We start from the raw sequence: 19314 nt of genomic DNA, 5'->3' as shown, positions 1-19314 counted from the left end.
CTATATAGAGGAGGAGATGACATACAGGTATATACTATATACAGGGGAGATGACCTACAGGTATATACTATATACAGGAGAGATGACATAGAAACCTTCAAAAAGAACCTGAAGACTCATCTCTTCCGACAAGCCTACAGCCTGCAGTGATCCTCAACCTACTGAACAGCCGCACAGCCAGCTTTTCCCTCTCCTAGTGTATCCTCACCCACCCCCTGCAGACTGTGAGCCCTCGCGGGCAGGGTCCTCCCTCCTTATGTACTCGTGTGCCTTGTTATCTGCTCATGTTTAATGTATTTGTCTATATTTGCCCCGTATTCACATGTAAAGCGCCATGGAATAAATGGCGCTATAAAAATGTATAATAATAATAAAAATAATGACATACAGGTACATACTATATACAAGAGGAGATGACATACAGGTACATATATATACAGGAGGAGATGACGTACAGGTATATACTATATACAGGAGCAGATGACACACAGATATATACTATATACAGGAGGAGATGACGTACAGGTATATACTATATACAGGAGGAGATGACACAGGTATATACTATATACAGGAGCAGATGACCTACGCGTATATACTATATAGAGGAGATGACATACAGGTATATGCTATATATAGAAGATGACATACTGGTATATACTATATACAGGGGAGATGACATACAGGTATATACTATATACAGGAGATGACATATAGGTGTATACTATATATAAGGGAGATGACAAACATGTATATACTGAGGTGAAAATGAGAGGTGTGAGGTGAAAATGAAAAGGTGTGAGTGCAAAATGAGAGGAGTGAGGGAAAATAGTGGAGTGATCGGAAAATGACAGATGTGAGCTCGAAATGACAAGTGTTAGGGGGGAATGAGAGGTGTAAGGGAGAAAATGAAAGATGTGATTGGGAGAATGAGAGGCGTGATGGGAAAATAAGAGACGTGACGTGCTATAACTAACCACAGATATTTACTATGCCCAGGCAACGCCGGGCTCTTCAGCTAGTGTGTACATAAATGCCATGTAAAATGTTCCCAATAAAAGCTTCAATTCAATCCACAAAAAAATCAGGTCCCCACTCAGGTCCGTCATCTGTTAACGGAAATATAGGGGGCTTCCACATTACTGGTAGCCCAAAGGCTCTGGAAAAGGGAAATGGCTCCTCATCCGACAAAAGAAATTCAGCAAATTCTCCACTCCCAAATCCAAGTGCCCCCTTCCTTCTGAGCCTCACAGTGAACCTAAACCACATATAGCGTCCATGTTTGCCATTTCTGAAGCGATGAGAGCCCGCCTAACTTACAGGTGCATGCCTCCAGAAGCATGAGCTGGGCATAACGTACTGGTCACTACAACGTACTGGTCACTACAACGTAATGGTCACTGCAACGTAATGGTCACTGCAATGTAATGGTCACTACAACGTAATGGTCACTGCAACGTAATGGTCACTGCAATGTAATGGTCACTACAACGTACTGGTCACTGCAACGTAATGGTCACTGCAACGTAATGGTCACTGCAATGTAATGGTCACTACAACGTAATGGTCACTACAACGTAATGGTCACTACAACGTACTGGTCACTGCAACGTACTGGTGACTGCAACGTAATGGTCACTGCAACGTACTGGTCACTGCAACGTACTGGTCACTACAACGCACTGGTCACTACAACATAATGGTCACTACAACGTAATGGTCACTGCAACGTACTGGTCACTGCAACGTACTGGTCACTACAACGCACTGGTCACTACAACGTAATGGTCACTACAACGTAATGGTCACTGCAATGTACTGGTCACTACAACGTAATGGTCACTACAACGTACTGGTGACTGCAACGTACTGGTCACTACAACGTAATGGTCACTGCAACGTACTGGTCACTACAACGCACTGGTCACTACAACGTAATGGTCACTACAACGTACTGGTCACTACAACGTAATGGTCACTACAACGTACTGGTGACTGCAACGTACTGGTCACTACAACGTAATGGTCACTGCAATGTACTGGTCACTACAACGCACTGGTCACTACAACGTAATGGTCACTACAACGTAATGGTCACTACAACGTAATGGTCACTACAACGTAATGGTCACTACAACGTAATGGTCACTGCAACGTACTGGTCACTACAACGTAATGGTCACTACAACGTACTGGTCACTACAACGTAATGGTCACTACAACGTACTGGTGACTGCAACGTAATGGTCACTACAACGTACTGGTCACTACAACGTAATGGTCACTACAACGTACTGGTCACTACAACGTAATGGTCACTACAACGTACTGGTCACTACAACGTAATGGTCACTACAACGTACTGGTGACTGCAACGTAATGGTCACTACAACGGCAGTTTGCAATTTTCACTCGGCAACATTGATTGCTGCTTGTTTCTGGGAAATATGGGGTCAAAATCGTCACTACACCTGTAAGGGCAAATAGTGCTCCGTTCCTCCCCAGCCTCTCCGTGTGGCTAAGTATTACTGTACAGCCCCATATGGGGTATTGGATTGCTCAGTGTAAATTGTGGGACAAATTTTGGTGCCATTTTTACCCATTTCTTGTGCAAAAATGTAATTTATTCTTTCTTCACTGCTCAGTGGTATAAAAATCTATGAGGCACATGCAATATCAATATGATCACTGCACCCCTAGATGAATTCAGTGGGGAGTGTGGTTTATAAAATGGGGTAACTTATGGGGGGTTCTGTTGTTCTGGCACCTCAGGGGCTCTGCCAATGTGACATGGCCACCCTCAAACCATTCCAGCACGTGGAGGACAGAGGGGCACGAAGGACAAAGAGGCACATAGAGGACAGAGGGGTGCCGGTGAGGTAAGAGCTCACTGATACCAGAGTACCACACAGGAGAGGATTAGATACACGGCTCAGCAGTCAGTATCACACAGGAGAGGATTAGATACACGGCTCAGCAGTCAGTATCACACAGGATAGGATTAGATACACGGCTCAGCAGACAGTATCACACAGGAGAGGATTAGATACACGGCTCAGCAGTCAGTATCACACAGGATAGGATTAGATACACGGCTCAGCAGTCAGTATCACACAGGAGAGGATTAGATACACGGCTCAGCAGACAGTATCACACAGGAGAGGATTAGATACACGGCTCAGCAGTCAGTATCACATAGGATAGGATTAGATACACAGCTCAGCAGACAGTATCACATAGGATAGGATTAGATACACGGCTCAGCAGTCAGTATCACACAGGAGAGGATTAGATACACGGCTCAGCAGTCAGTATCACACAGGAGAGGATTAGATACATGGCTCGGCAGTCAGTATCACACAGGAGAGGATTAGATACACGGCTTAGCAGACAGCATCACACAGGAGAGGATTAGATACACGGCTCAGCAGTCAGTATCACACAGGAGAGGATTAGATACACGGCTCAGCAGTCAGCATCACACAGGATAGGATTAGATACACGGCTCAGCAGTCAGTATCACACAGGATGGGATTAGATACACGGCTCCGCAGTCAGTATCACACAGGATAGGATTAGATACACGGCTCAGCAGTCAGCATCACACAGGATAGGATTAGATACACGGCTCAGCAGTCAGTATTACACAGGATGGGATTAGATACACGGCTCAGCAGTCAGTATCACACAGGATAGGATTAGATACACGGCTCAGCAGTCAGTATTACACAGGATGGGATTAGATACACGGCTCAGCAGTCAGTATTACACAGGATGGGATTAGATACACGGCTCAGCAGTCAGTATTACACAGGATGGGATTAGATACACGGCTCAGCAGACAGTATCACACAGGAGAGGATTAGATACACGGCTCAGCAGTAAGCATCACACAGGATAGGATTAGATACACGGCTCAGCAGTCAGTATTACACAGGATGGGATTAGATACACGGCTCAGCAGACAGTATCACACAGGATAGGATTAGATACACGGCTCAGCAGTCAGTATTACACAGGATGGGATTAGATACACGGCTCAGCAGACAGTATCACACAGGAGAGGATTAGATACACGGCTCCGCAGTCAGTATCACACAGGAGAGGATTAGATACACGGCTCAGCAGTCAGTATTACACAGGATGGGATTAGATACACGGCTCAGCAGACAGTATCACACAGGAGAGGATTAGATACACGGCTCCGCAGTCAGTATCACACAGGAGAGGATTAGATACAGCAAATAAAGACTTAATACGAGGCTCAGATTCTCCGTATCTTTATTGCTCTGTGCTTATTACACTGTGAGGACAGTAGTAGGACGATGATACTGATCAGATGCCGCCATGATCTGCGGACGCGGTTGGATGTCGTTTCTCGTGGACTCTCCTTAGTTGTTGACGATTTTCTGTAAAAAAACAATCACATGTGAAACAATGTAACAACGTGTCATTGTCCTGCAGATACAATAACGATGGATCTGACGAGAAATGTCCCACTGACAACCCCCGCAGTACCCAAACCCCCCAGAGATGGCGCCACTGCCTGTGTCCTCCCTGACACTCACGTCGTTGATCCAGTCCAGGAAGGCGGACACGCGGGTGAAGACGGTCGGCTTCTTCTCGTAGTTGCAGCTGATTCCGGAGCCAAAGCTGACAATGCCGTGGACTTCCCAGGATCCATTAGAAGCCTGACAGTTCAGAGGTCCGCCGGAGTCTCCCTGTGAAGAGACACAAAGGAGCAGCGCTCACATCATATGCTGAAAGCACAAACCAGCTGCTTGTCAATGGAAACTGTCAGCAAGCTGGTGGAGAAGTAACAATCCAGCTTTTAGTAAAGTGTCTGGTGTAAGCAGAATAGTGAGTGCAGCTCTGGGGTATAATACAGGATGTAACTCAGGATCAGTAATGTATGTATGTACACAGTGACTGCACCAGCAGAATAGTGAGTGCAGCTCTGGGGTATAATACAGGATGTAACTCAGGATCAGTAATGTAATATATGTACACAGTGACTGCACCAGCAGAATAGTGAGTGCAGCTCTGGGGTATAATACAGGAGGTAACTCTGGATCAGTAATGTAATATATGTACACAGTGACTGCACCAGCAGAATAGTGAGTGCAGCTCTGGGGTATAATACAGGATGTAACTCAGGATCAGTAATGTAATGTATGTACACAGTGACTGCACCAGCAGAATAGTGAGTGCAGCTCTGGAGTATAATACAGGATGTAACTCAGGATCAGTAATGTAATGTATGTACACAGTGACTGCACCAGCAGAATAGTGAGCACAGCTCTGGGGTATAATACAGGAGGTAACTCTGGATCAGTAATGTAATATATGTACACAGTGACTGCACCAGCAGAATAGTGAGTGCAGCTCTGGGGTATAATACAGGATGTAACTCAGGATCAGTAATGTAATGTATGTACACAGTGACTGCACCAGCAGAATAGTGAGTGCAGCTCTGGAGTATAATACAGGAGGTAACTCAGGATCAGTAATGTAATGTATGTACACAGTGACTGCACCAGCAGAATAGTGAGTGCAGCTCTGGGGTATAATACAGGATGTAACTCAGGATCAGTAATGTAATGTATGTACACAGTGACTGCACCAGCAGAATAGTGAGTGCAGCTCTGGAGTGTAATACAGGATGTAACTCAGGATCAGTAATGTAATGTATGTACACAGTGACTGCACCAGCAGAATAGCGAGTGCAGCTCTGGAGGATAATACAGGATGTAACTCAGGATCAGAAATGTAATGTATGTACACAGTGACTGCACCAGCAGAATAGCGAGTGCAGCTCTGGGGTATAATGCAGGATGTAACTCAGGATCAGTAATGTAATGTATGTACACAGTGACTGCACCAGCAGAATAGTGAGTGCAGCTCTGGAGTATAATACAGGAGGTAACTCAGGATCAGTAATGTAATGTATGTACACAGTGACTGCACCAGCAGAATAGTGAGTGCAGCTCTGGAGTGTAATACAGGATGTAACTCAGGATCAGTAATGTAATGTATGTACACAGTGACTGCACCAGCAGAATAGTGAGTGCAGCTCTGGAGTGTAATACAGGATGTAACTCAGAATCAGTAATGTAATGTATGTACACAGTGACTGCACCAGCAGAATAGAGAGTGCAGCTCTGGAGGATAATACAGGATGTAACTCAGGATCAGAAATGTAATGTATGTACACAGTGACTGCACCAGCAGAATAGCGAGTGCAGCTCTGGGGTATAATGCAGGATGTAACTCAGGATCAGTAATGTAATGTATGTACACAGTGACTGCACCAGCAGAATAGTGAGTGCAGCTCTGGAGTATAATACAGGATGTAACTCAGGATCAGTAATGTAATGTATGTACACAGTGACTGCACCAGCAGAATAGTGAGTGAAGCTCTGGAGTATAATACAGGATGTAACTCAGGATCAGTAATGTAATGTATGTACACAGTGACTGCACCAGCAGAATAGTGAGTGCAGCTCTGGAGTATAATACAGGACGTAACTCAGGATCAGTAATGTATGTACACAGTGACTGCACCAGCAGAATAGTGAGTGCAGCTCTGGAGTATAATACAGGACGTAACTCAGGATCAGTAATGTATGTACACAGTGACTGCACCAGCAGAATAGTGAGTGCAGCTCTGGAGTATAATACAGGATGTAACTCAGGATCAGTAATGTAATGTATGTACACAGTGACTGCACCAGCAGAATAGTGAGTGCAGCTCTGGAGTATAATACAGGATGTAACTCAGGATCAGTAATGTATGTACACAGTGACTGCACCAGCAGAATAGTGAGTGCAGCTCTGGAGTATAATACAGGATGTAACCCAGGATCAGTAATGTAATGTATGTACACAGTGACTGCACCAGCAGAATAGTGAGTGCAGCTCTGGAGCATAATACAGGATGTAACCCAGGATCAGTAATGTATGTACACAGTGACTGCACCAGCAGAATAGTGAGTGCAGCTCTGGGGTATAATGCAGGATGTAACTCAGGATCAGTAATGTAATGTATGTACACAGTGACTGCACCAGCAGAATAGTGAGTGCAGCTCTGGAGCATAATACAGGATGTAACTCAGGATCAGTAATGTAATGTATGTACACAGTGACTGCACCAGCAGAATAGTGAGTGCAGCTCTGGAGCATAATACAGGATGTAACCCAGGATCAGTAATGTATGTACACAGTGACTGCATCAGCAGAATAGTGAGTGCAGCTCTGGGGTATAATACAGGATGTAACTCAGGATCAGTAATGTATGTACACAGTGACTGCACCAGCAGAATAGTGAGTGCAGCTCTGGAGTATAATACAGGATGTAACTCAGGATCAGTAATGTAATGTATGTACACAGTGACTGCACCAGCAGAATAGTGAGTGCAGCTCTGGAGCATAATACAGGATGTAACTCAGGATCAGTAATGTAATGTATGTACACAGAGACTGCACCAGCAGAATAGTGAGTGCAGCTCTGGGGTATAATACAGGAGGTAACTCAGGGTCAGTAATAAAATGTATGTACATAGTGTCTGCACCAGCAGAATAGTGAGTGCAGCTCTGGGGTATAATACAGGATATAACTCAGGGTCAGTAATAAAATGTATGTACATAGTGTCTGCACCAGCAGAATAGTGAGTGCAGCTCTGGGGTATAATACAGGATGTAACTCAGGATCAGTAATGTAATGTATGTACACAGTGACTGCACCAGCAGAATAGTGAGTGCAGCTCTGGAGGATAATACAGGTAATGTAATTGCTATGTTCTTACGTTGCATCCAGACACGATGCCGTCACCTCCGGCGCAGATCATGCTGTTTTGTACTTGGAAGCTCCACCAGTCGGACCTGCTGCAGACGGCGTGTTCGACCACGGGAAGGAGAGCCTGCTGGAGATTGTCAGCGATGGGTCCGTTGGCTGCAGAACACAGTATCAGTAATGGACAGTAGTAGAGACGTGACGGTATATGTGAGGCACTCTGCCGTCATTACTCACTGTACAGACGTCCCCACCCGGTGACATAGCAGGGGAAGTCGTGGGGCAGGATGGCGCCATCGGCAGGGATGCAGGCGGGCTGCACGGTGTCGCTGAGTTTGGCGGGCTCCGCCAGCTTGATAATGGCGATGTCGTTACTGGGATTCACAGAAGAGTTGCATTAGTGCGGTCCTGTTTGGCCCCTGGACATTGCGGGGCCCCTGGTTTTCAGAATGTTACTTACCTGATGATCAGGAAGGAGGTGAATTTCTCGTGGACAAAGATCTTCTCGGTAAGGATGGCGGCGGACCCTTCCTCCTCTTCCTTCAGGTTGTGCTTTCCGACCACGACTCTGTAGACTCGGCCGGAGCTGGAGGAAGGGAGAGATTACTACTCGTCCTGGCGTTACGGGGTCGGAATATTGCCCTATAGAGGCGGACCACCCGGGCTCTGTATCCTGTGCATGACCCCCGGGACAGCGCTTAGCAATGTGTAGTCACTGAAGGGTTAAAACAAGCAATTCCAGCAAAAAAATGACAGCGGACAATCGCTCGCAGTGCAATTCCCTCACATACAGGTGGGCCTGGAATTGCTGGTTTTTCCCACATTGCACTTGATCGGTGTGAGGACGGTACCTGATGCAGTGGGCGGCAGTCAGGACCCAGCGGTCGGAAATCAGGGTGCCCCCGCAGGTGTGGCCCCAGGCCCCGCTGCTGCCTTGGTACTGGAGGGAAATCTAGGGAAAGGAAAGAGAACCTGGTAAGAGAAGTCTTCAGTGTGTGGCCCGGGACGTCTCGGGTCTGTGGTCCGCACCTGCCACGGCCAGCTGTGTTCCCGCACATCGTGGCCGTTCACCACTCGGGACAGGATGGGCTGCACGGCCGGAACGCCGCAGCTGTAGGCTGGAAGACACAAGAGGGGTGAGCGAGCACGGATCATGGGGCGCTGGGGAGCAAACGAGGAGCCGGGACCTACCGTAAGCCAGGCAGAGAGCGAGAACCACGAGCTTCATCATCGTGATGTGTCAGATCCCCCCGGACCCCGGCTCCTGATTATATAGAGAGCGGATCTGACTCCCTGCCAGAATGACCCGCACCAGGGAGATAGGCCCAGCCAATGAGACCCCTCCACATTGCTCTCCGAGGACGCAGAACCTGCTCCAAGAAGTCATTACTCAGGGACGGATAAGAAAGTGTTTACCTTGTGTGACCGAGCGGGTGAGATCCGAGACCAGGACAGATGTGCGGAGAGTGCGAGATTCACAGGATGAGGCCACTATCCTCATAAGTGTGTGCAGACCCCAGAATGATGGGCTATCCTCATAAGTGTGTGCAGACCCCAGAATGATGGGCTATCCTCATAAGTGTGTGCAGACCCCAGAATGATGGGCTATCCTCAGCCGAGGCCTGAATATAAGACCCCACACTGATGGGCTATCCTCAGCCGAGGCCTCAATATAAGACCCTACACTGATGGGATATTCTCAGTCGAGGACAGAGTATAAGACCCTACACTGATGGGCTAACCTCAGCCGAAGGCTCAATACAAGGCCCCACACTAACGGGCTATCCTCAGCCAAGGACTCCATATAAGACCCTACACTGATGGCCTATCCTCAGCTGAGGACTGAATATAAGACCCTACACTGATGGGCTATCCTCAGCCGAGGACAGACTATAAGACCCCACACTGATGGGCTATCCTCAGCCAAGAACTGAATATAAGACCTTACACTGATAGGCTATCCTTAGCCGAGGACTGAATATAAGACCCTACACTGATGGGCTATCCTCAGCCGAGGACAGACTATAAGACCCCACACTGATGGGCTATCCTCAGCCAAGAACTGAATGTAAGACCTTACACTGATAGGCTATCCTTAGCCGAGGACTGAATATAAGACCCTACACTGATGGACTATCCTCAGCCGAGGACTGAATATAAGACCTTACACTGATGGGCTATCCTCAGCCGAGGCCCCAATATAAGACCTTACACTGATGGGCTATCCTCATAAGTGTGTGCAGACCCCAGAATGATTGGCTATTCTCAGCCGAGGACTGAATATAAGACCCCACACTGACGGACTGTCCTCAGCCGAGGACTGACTATAAGACCCTACACTGATGGGTTATCCTCAGCCGAGGCCCCAATATAAGACCCTACACTGATGGGCTTTCCTCATAAGTGTGTGCAGACCCCAGAATGATGGGCTATTCTCAGCCGAGGACTGAATATAAGACCCCACACTGACGGACTGTCCTCAGCCGAGGACTGAATATAAGACCCCACACTGACGGACTGTCCTCAGCCGAGGACTGACTATAAGACCCTACACTGATGGGTTATCCTCAGCCTCAATACAAGACCCTACACTGATGGGCTATCCTCAGCCGAGGACTGAATAAGTCCCCACACTAACGGACTATCCTGATGGGTTATCCTCAGCCAAGGCCTCAATACAAGACCCGACACTGATGGGCTATCCTCAGCCGAGGCCTCAATACAAGACCCGACACTGATGGGCTATCCTCAGCCGAGGCCTCAATACAAGGCTCCACTCTGATGGGCTATCCTCATCTGATGCCTCAACATAAGATTCCGCACTGATGGGCTATCCTCAGCCGAGGGCTCAACATAAGATCCCACAGTGATGGGCTATCCTCAGCCGAAACCTCAATATAAGACCCCACAGTGATGGGCTATCCTTAACCGAGGCCTCAATACAAGACTCCATACTGATGGGTTATCTTCAGCCTCAATATAAGACCCCACACTGATGGGCTATCCTCAGCCTCAATACAAAGACCCTACACTGATGAGCTATCCTCAGCCGAGGCCTCAATATAAAACCCTACAGTGATAGACTATCCTCAGCCGAGGCCTCAATATAAGACCCCACACTGATGGACTATCCTCAGCTGAGGTGTCAGCACGAGCCCCCCAGACGGATGGGCCATCCTCAGCTGAGGTCTGATTTGTCAGCGCCTATAAAGTCTTGTCATGGGGACACAGTTGCTGATAGATCTGTGACCAACGAGAACCCAAGCACAGAACTACGATCCCCATCATTGTAGAGCTGCTGTGGAGCGGCCGCTGCCTCCTCTACCGCCTGCATGGACGATTCCCGCTCCTGTCTCGTTAATCTGGGAATTCATGGGGCAGAATGGAAAATTCCTTGAAGTGTTGCGTCCCTTTGGTGATAAATCACACAGGTCTTATCTCCGGCTGTTTATTTTGGCAGGAAACGCTCGGCCCCAAGGATGATCTGGAGCCGACCATGTGGCAGCAGCTGCGCGGTTCTCACCGCCCTGAGCCCTGATCCGGGGGCAACGACCGAACACCTCTGCGGCTTTCTCAATGTTCTCCATATCTGCGCTGTCAGTGAATGAGGACATTTTTTTGTTATACCTTATCTGTCCAAACACTTCTCACAGCTGAGGGTTTGTTACAGTTGCATCCAGTGTAGACAATCCTGTGACTGCAGGCTGATACATTGTAACGAGCGGGCAGCCCTGGTGCGGAGCCGCGGTATTCTGGAGATTACCGAGCCTTAGGTTTATCACCGGAGTGATGAGGAACGCACTGAAGATCGTCACCATGTTTTTTTTTTTATTATTATTATTTTCACACAAAAAAAATACAAAATCCGAGTCCATACAGCGGGGCGGGACGGAGAGGGACAGAGCGGGGTCCGCGTGTCCCTCATTGTGCCGCCAGGAGGAGTGATGGAGGACCAGCCCCATCTGTCGCCTCCTTCCTACAGGTGGAACATAATACGCTCCGATCCCGAGGACGACGTTACCCCATGTCACCCTGTTCTTCCCGCCGGCACAGAACGACCCACCAGAAGGGGGCGCTGCCACCAGATTCAGTCTGTTCTGAAGAAAAATCTCTTCCGGAGAGAGTTAAAGTACACCGGGATCTGCTTGTACGTCCCTTTAACCGCGACTCTGTCTGCAACCTGCAGAAAAAGAACATAACATCAGGCACAGGCATCAACGAAACCATGGCCCCCCAACCCGACATCATGGCCCCCACAGATAACCGAGCCCCTCACTGTGCCATCACTGACAGGACCATCATCTGTCACTTGCTCCTTACCAACTAGATAACAATGTCTAATTATAAAGCGTTAAAGTCAGGTCATTAACATGTTACATTTTCTTTTTAATGTTTTTAAAACTTTTTTTATCCCTCCCTGCGGACTTCAGCCTGCGTCCTATACTGGGGCCTCAACAGCAGCGGGAGCAGGCAGCAGAACCCCATCGCTTTACTGGGGGGCTCTGAAGACTGACAGCAGCCTGTAAGGGGTTAACGGCAGCCACCGCAGTCGGCTCTGGTCTACGCAGGGGTCTACGCCACCGACGGGAGTCTCACCATCACCAGCATCGACTGCAGATCAAAGGTCCCGGAGCACTGAGCCAACACCTCGTCCAGGTTCTCCACGTACCACGAGCCACTCCTCGTCTCCCTCCAAGACACAAAACCTGGAGAAGACGGCAAAAATATCAGATCCGAATAATCCCGAGAATCTCTGCCCTGCGATCTCCGAAATAGCAACCTGGGTAGGAGGAATAGGACACCAGAATATCGCTAGTCGTGGGCAAGATGGCCTGAGCGTCCGTCTCATCGGCGTCTTTCTTGTCCGGAGGAACGGCGGTGGCGTCACTTTGTAAGGAATTAGTGTGAGAGTAATGGGGCTGATCCCCCGAGTCCCCCAAATCCACGGTGCAACCTCTGTCCTTCTCCTCTACAAAGATGGATAAAAAGACAGATAAGCATCCATCAGCCATACACACAGGGACCAGCAGGGGGCAGCACTGCCCACCATCAGCCATACACACAGGGACCAGCAGGGGGCAGCACTGCCCATCATCAGCCATACACAGACGGACCAGCAGGGGGCAGCACTGCCCATCATCAGCCATACACAGACGGACCAGCAGGGGGCTGCACTGCCCATCATCAGTCATACACAGACGGACCAGCAGGGGGCAGCACTGCCCATCATCAGTCATACACAGACGGACCAGCAGGGGGCAGCACTGCCCATCATCAGTCATACACAGACGGACCAGCAGGGGGCAGCACTGCCCATCATCAGTCATACACAGACGGACCAGCAGGGGGCAGCACTGCCCATCATCAGTCATACACAGACGGACCAGCAGGGGGCTGCACTGCCCATCATCAGTCATACACACACGGACCAGCAGGGGGCTGCACTGCCCATCATCAGTCATACACAGACGGACCAGCAGGGGGCAGCACTGCCCATCATCAGTCATACACAGACGGACCAGCAGGGGGCAGCACTGCCCATCATCAGCCATACACACACGGACCAGCAGGGAGCAGCACTGCCCATCATCAGCCATACACACAGGGACCAGCAGGGGGCAGCACTGCCCATCATCAGTCATACACACACGGACCAGCAGGGGGCTGCACTGCCCATCATCAGTCATACACAGACGGACCAGCAGGGGGCAGCACTGCCCATCATCAGTCATACACAGACGGACCAGCAGGGGGCAGCACTGCCCATCATCAGCCATACACAGACGGACCAGCAGGGGCTGCACTGCCCATCATCAGACAATACACAGACGGACCAGAAGGGGGCAGCACTACACATCATCAGCCATACACACACGGACCAGCAGGGGGCAGCACTGCCCATCATCAGACAATACACACACGGACCAGCAGGGGGCAGCACTGCCCATCATCAGTCATACACAGACGGACCAGCAGGGGGCAGCACTGCCCATCATCAGCCATACACAGACGGACCAGCAGGGGGCAGCACTGCCCATCATCAGCCATACACACACGGACCAGCAGGGGGCAGCACTGCCCATCATCAGTCATACACAGACGGACCAGCAGGGGGCAGCACTGCCCATCATCAGCCATACACAGACGGACCAGCAGGGGGCAGCACTGCCCATCATCAGCCATACACAGACGGACCAGCAGGGGGCAGCACTGCCCATCATCAGCCATACACACATGGACCAGCAGGGGGCACACTGCCCATCATCAGCCAAACACAGACGGACCAGCAGGGGGCAGCACTGCCCATCATCAGCCATACACACATGGACCAGCAGGGGGCAGCACTGCCCATCATCAGCCATACACACATGGACCAGCAGGGGGCAGCACTGCCCATCATCAGCCATACACACACAGACCAGCAGGGGGCAGCACTGCCCATCATCAGCCATACACACATGGACCAGCAGGGGGCAGCACTGCCCATCATCAGCCATACACACACAGACCAGCAGGGGGCAGCACTGCCCATCATCAGTCACACACACACACACACACCAGCAGGGGGCAGCACTGCCCATCATCAGTCATACACGGACCAGCAGGGGGCAGCACTGCCCATCATCAGTCACACACACACGGACCAGCAGGGGGCAGCACTGCCCATCATCAGTCATACACACACGGACCAGCAGGGGGCAGCACTGCCCATCATCAGTCACACACACACGGACCAGCAGGGGGCAGCACTGCCCATCATCGGTCACACACACACACCAGCAGGGGGCAGCACTGCCCATCATCAGCCATACACAGACGGACCAGCAGGGGGCAGCACTTCCCATCATCAGTCACACACACACAGACCAGCAGGGGGCAGCACTGCCCATCATCGGTCACACACACACGGACCAGCAGGGGGCAGCACTGCCCATCATCGGTCACACACGGCTGATACCAGTGAACAGTAGCTAGCGTGTAACATGTGGAGAGCAGCTCGGGCCCCGCACCTCCCCCGCAGGCCTGGATGAAGAACAGCTTGGGTTTTCCTCGCAGACCGGGGCAGTTGGAGCCGTTGAAGTAATTGACAATCCGCTCCACGGGGATCGGCACCCCGTCCGTCCCAAACACCCCACCGGGGAACCGCGTGTGTCTGGTCTGGAGAGGAGGAAAACAGATCACATTTGTGGTGAAAAATTCCATTGATCCGGCAGCTGGTGGTCCAGGAGTGTGGATTCAGGGGGCACTCGCCTCGCAGCCGTGGGATAAGATGATCACCAGGCAGCAGTCGCGCTCGCTGTGCTCCGCGCCCGCCAGGCTCTGCAGCTCCGCGTGGATCTCCTGTGTATACAGAGCGGTGCCGGATTAGCGGACGTCCTGGATTAGTGGACTCATTACTGGATTATGGCACTCACCGCCGCCTTCAGATTGTTCTTCACCATCACATCGAAGTGATAGGAGCTGATTCGTCGCTGCAGCTTGTCGCGGTCGATGTCGGAGCCGGTGCGGTAGGACAGGCCGGACGCCTCGGAGAACGCCATGTTGTTGATGATCAGGCACCGGCCGCAGGGGTCAAAGTTCATGGGGTAATCCTGAGGGAGAGAGACGGCATTTATGGGGGAATCGGAGGACGGCGCCATTAACCCCTCACTGTCCCATCAGACGCTTCAGTCAGCGCCGCTCCATCGGCCCCCAGATCCACAGTGGACCCCCGGCATTGGCCACACCGTCACCTGTACACACATATATATACACCCACCGTCTTCATGTTCAGCGGTTTGGGCTTCTGATCGAAGTCATCTGAAGGAAAAAGGGAAAATGTGACTGTGCTGCTCATCCAGAGCCTGCGGGTTCATGATGGCGCAGACAAGACTGACCTCTGGGCTCTGGGATCTTGAGGGGCGGTGATGGGGGGAGCGGAGCCGGGGTCTTCACCTCCCTCGTGCCCCCGGTTTCCTGCAGGAGGTCGGCGAGGTCGTGCTGCCCGGACCCCCGCAGACACTGCAGGAACAGGTGGAAGGCGTCGCTGCCGCGGCTCTGCAGGTCGATCAGCAACTGCCGCGCCTGATCCCTCCGTGTCCCGGCCGCCTGATGGGAAACAAGGAGATGGAAATCTGGGGGTCACAGTGATAAGAGGGGGGGGGGGGGGGGACGTCTGCGCTGCCCCCACAATGCAAGAATAGGATAATCACGAGTCGTCCCCCTCATCTATCTCCTGCCCTGGGGGAGATGGGGGTCCGCTCTTACTGCAATATAGACAAGGTCCGCTCTTCCTCAATATTATGGAGGGGGCGCTCGTACTCTGACCTCTTTGTACTAAGGGGTCCGCTCATCCCCCTTCTACAGGTACCAGGGGGTCCACTCGTCCCCCATCTACAGGTACCAGGGGGTCCGCTCATCCCCCATCTACAGGTACCAGGGGCTCCGCTCATCCCCCTTCTACAGGTACCAGGGGGTCCGCTCGTCCCCCATCTACAGGTACCAGCGGGTCCGCTCGTCCCCCATCTACAGGTACCAGCGGGTCCGCTCGTCCCCCATCTACAGGTACCGGGGGTCCACTCGTCCCCCATCTACAGGTACCGGGGGGTCCGCTCGTCCCTCATCTACAGGTACCGGGGGGTCCGCTCGTCCCTCATCTACAGGTACCGGGGGGTCCGCTCGTCCCTCATCTACAGGTACCGGGGGGTCCGCTCGTCCCTCATCTACAGGTACCGGGGGGTCCGCTCGTCCCTCATCTACAGGTACCGGGGGGTCCGCTCGTCCCTCATCTACAGGTACCGGGGGGTCCGCTCGTCCCTCATCTACAGGTACCGGGGGGTCCGCTCGTCCCTCATCTACAGGTACCGGGGGTCCACTCGTCCCCCATCTACAGGTACCAGCGGGTCCGCTCGTCCCCCATCTACAGGTACCGGGGGTCCACTCGTCCCCCATCTACAGGTACCGGGGGGTCCGCTCGTCCCTCATCTACAGGTACCGGGGGGTCCGCTCGTCCCTCATCTACAGGTACCGGGGGGTCCGCTCGTCCCTCATCTACAGGTACCGGGGGGTCCGCTCGTCCCTCATCTACAGGTACCGGGGGGTCCGCTCGTCCCCCATCTACAGGTACCGGGGGTCCGCTCGTCCCCCATCTACAGGTACCGGGGGGTCCGCTCGTCCCTCATCTACAGGTACCGGGGGGTCCGCTCGTCCCTCATCTACAGGTACCGGGGGGTCCGCTCGTCCCTCATCTACAGGTACCGGGGGTCCACTCGTCCCCCATCTACAGGTACCGGGGGGTCCGCTCGTCCCCCATCTACAGGTACCGGGGGGTCCGCTCGTCCCTCATCTACAGGCACAAGCGGGTCCACTCGTCCCCCATCTACAGGTACCGGGGGTCCACTCGTCCCCCATCTACAGGTACCGGGGGTCCACTCGTCCCCCATCTACAGGTACCGGGGGTCCACTCGTCCCCCATCTACAGGTACCGGGGGGTCCGCTCGCCCCCATCTACAGGTATCGGGGGGTCCGCTCGTTCCCCATCTACAGGTACCGGGGGTCCGCTCGTCCCCATCTACAGGTACCGGGGGTCCGCTCGTCCCCGTCTACAGGTACCGGGGGGTCCGCTCGCCCCCATCTACAGGTACCGGGGGGTCCGCTCGTCCCCGTCTACAGGTACCGGGGGGTCCGCTCGCCCCCATCTACAGGTATCGGGGGGTCCGCTCGTTCCCCATCTACAGGTACCGGGGGTCCACTCGTCCCCCGTCTACAGGTACCGGGGGGTCCGCTCGTCCCCCATCTACAGGTACCGGGGGGTCCGCTCGCCCCCATCTACAGGTATCGGGGGGTCCGCTCGTTCCCCATCTACAGGTACCGGGGGTCCGCTCGTCCCCATCTACAGGTACCGGGGGTCCGCTCGTCCCCGTCTACAGGTACCGGGGGGTCCGCTCGCCCCCATCTACAGGTACCGGGGGGTCCGCTCGTCCCCGTCTACAGGTACCGGGGGGGTCCGCTCGCCCCCATCTACAGGTATCGGGGGGTCCGCTCGTTCCCCATCTACAGGTACCGGGGGTCCGCTCGTCCCCCGTCTACAGGTACCGGGGGGTCCGCTCGTCCCCCGTCTACAGGTACCGGGGGGTCCGCTCGCCCCCATCTACAGGTACCGGGGGGTCCGCTCGCCCCCATCTACAGGTACCGGGGGTCCGCTCGCCCCCATCTACAGGTACCGGGGGTCCGCTCGTCCCCCGTCTACAGGTATCGGGGGGTCCGCTCGCCCCCATCTACAGGTATCGGGGGGTCCGCTCGTTCCCCGTCTACAGGTACCGGGGGGTACGCTCGTCCCCATCTACAGGTACCGGGGGTCCGCTCGCCCCCATCTACAGGTACCGGGGGGTCCGCTCGCCCCCATCTACAGGTACCGGGGGTCCGCTCGTCCCAGTGGCAGTTACAGTCGGACTCTCTGTGCCTGGGGCCTTGGTGTTCTCCCGTCTGGGGGTCTGGAAGCCTCCAGTCTTCCTCCTGTGGCCCCTCACCTGGATCTCCTCCACCATGTCCGCACTGAACACCTCCTTCTCCAGCAGCCGGTCCCACAGATCCTCCAGCTGCAGGGAGGTGACGAGCCGCACCCGGTTCCGCAGCAGGATCTGCCGGTGTCTCTGCTCCATCCTCCCGGTGCCGCCGTCAGCGTTTTCTCTGCCACTTCCGTAAACACGACGTCATCACTCTGCGCCGGCGCCATCTTCCTACACCTCACCGGCGACACGTATCTACACCCGAGACACCGGGGATCGCGACCTGTCAGTGAGGACGTGATTGTGTGTGAGGAGGTGTAACACTGCGGCCGCAGAAGGACTACAAGTCTCAGCATCGATGCAATTATAATCCCACAGATTTAGAGATTATCAGAACTGGACACTTTTCCACTAATCGGAGCTCTGCTTTCATTCTGTAAACTGCTCTGGATGGATGAAAGCTGAGCTGAGATTGGATGATAAGGCCAGTGTGTGCCTGTGAGGCTAGTTTGCTGCCAATAAAGTTGTATATATTTAATTTTGAGTCCAGACGGCCCCCATGTCGTGTGTATAGTATATACTGCCCTGCACTGTGGCCATGTGTGTTACTATATTTTTGCTTAACTGGGGGGTTATCATACTGTTTGGAGGGCTATGTGGGGGCCATTACACTGTATTGAGGGCTATGTGGGGGCCATTATACTGTATGGAGGGCTACATGGGGCCATTATACTGTATGGAGGACTATGTGCAGCCATTATACTGTATGGAGGGCTATGTGGGGCCATTATATTGTATGGAGGGCTATATGGGGGCTATTATACTGTTTGGAGGGCTATGTGCAGCCATTATACTGTATGGAGGGCTATGTGGGGCCATTATACTGTATGGAGGGCTATGTGGGGCCATTATATTGTATGGAGGGCTATATGGGGGCTATTATACTGTATGGAGGACTATGTGCAGCCATTATACTGTATGGAGGGCTATGTGGGGCCATTATATTGTATGGAGGGCTATATGGGGGCTATTATA

At 52.5% G+C, this 19314-nt stretch overlaps 2 protein-coding genes across 2 annotated transcripts; both read right to left on the bottom strand.

Annotated features, from left to right (window-relative positions):
* Positions 1–4264: 4264 nt before the first annotated feature.
* Positions 4265–9146, bottom strand: LOC138650854 (chymotrypsin-C-like). The gene is made up of 8 exons (XM_069740701.1): positions 8984–9146; positions 8822–8910; positions 8644–8744; positions 8253–8378; positions 8030–8166; positions 7806–7951; positions 4569–4721; positions 4265–4409 (listed from the first exon to the last, which is right to left on the bottom strand). Exons 1-8 carry the CDS (start codon positions 9021–9023, stop codon positions 4392–4394), a joined length of 810 nt encoding a protein of 269 aa, XP_069596802.1. The 5' UTR covers positions 9024–9146; the 3' UTR covers positions 4265–4391.
* A 2454-nt stretch (positions 9147–11600) lies between these two features.
* CASP9 (caspase 9) lies at positions 11601–18562 on the bottom strand. Its single transcript, XM_069740699.1, has 9 exons — positions 18301–18562; positions 15670–15880; positions 15552–15592; positions 15208–15384; positions 15044–15133; positions 14803–14950; positions 12573–12761; positions 12389–12498; positions 11601–11972 (listed from the first exon to the last, which is right to left on the bottom strand). Exons 1-9 carry the CDS (start codon positions 18430–18432, stop codon positions 11880–11882), a joined length of 1191 nt encoding a protein of 396 aa, XP_069596800.1. The 5' UTR covers positions 18433–18562; the 3' UTR covers positions 11601–11879.
* Between the last annotated feature and the right edge of the window lie 752 nt (positions 18563–19314).

Source organism: Ranitomeya imitator, chromosome 10, assembly GCF_032444005.1.
Source record: "Ranitomeya imitator isolate aRanImi1 chromosome 10, aRanImi1.pri, whole genome shotgun sequence".
Taxonomy (NCBI): domain Eukaryota; kingdom Metazoa; phylum Chordata; class Amphibia; order Anura; family Dendrobatidae; genus Ranitomeya; species Ranitomeya imitator.
This window is presented reverse-complemented; position numbering and strand designations above follow the sequence as displayed.

What these genes read in the sequence shown, in the direction of transcription:
- LOC138650854 (XM_069740701.1), bottom strand. Translation starts at nt 9,023, where the DNA reads ATGATGAAGCTCGTGGTTCTCGCTCTCTGCCTGGCTTACG. An exon ending in AACACAGCTGGCCGTGGCAG is followed by an intron (nt 8,745 to 8,821) that starts GTGCGGACCACA and finishes TCCTTTCCCTAG; the next exon opens with ATTTCCCTCCAGTACCAAGG. An exon ending in ACTGCCGCCCACTGCATCAG is followed by an intron (nt 8,379 to 8,643) that starts GTACCGTCCTCA and finishes CCCTTCCTCCAG; the next exon opens with CTCCGGCCGAGTCTACAGAG.
- CASP9 (XM_069740699.1), bottom strand. Translation starts at nt 18,432, where the DNA reads ATGGAGCAGAGACACCGGCAGATCCTGCTGCGGAACCGGGTGCGGCTC. An exon ending in ACATGGTGGAGGAGATCCAG is followed by an intron (nt 15,881 to 18,300) that starts GTGAGGGGCCAC and finishes GTTTCCCATCAG; the next exon opens with GCGGCCGGGACACGGAGGGA. An exon ending in AACCGCTGAACATGAAGACG is followed by an intron (nt 15,385 to 15,551) that starts GTGGGTGTATAT and finishes TCTCTCCCTCAG; the next exon opens with GATTACCCCATGAACTTTGA.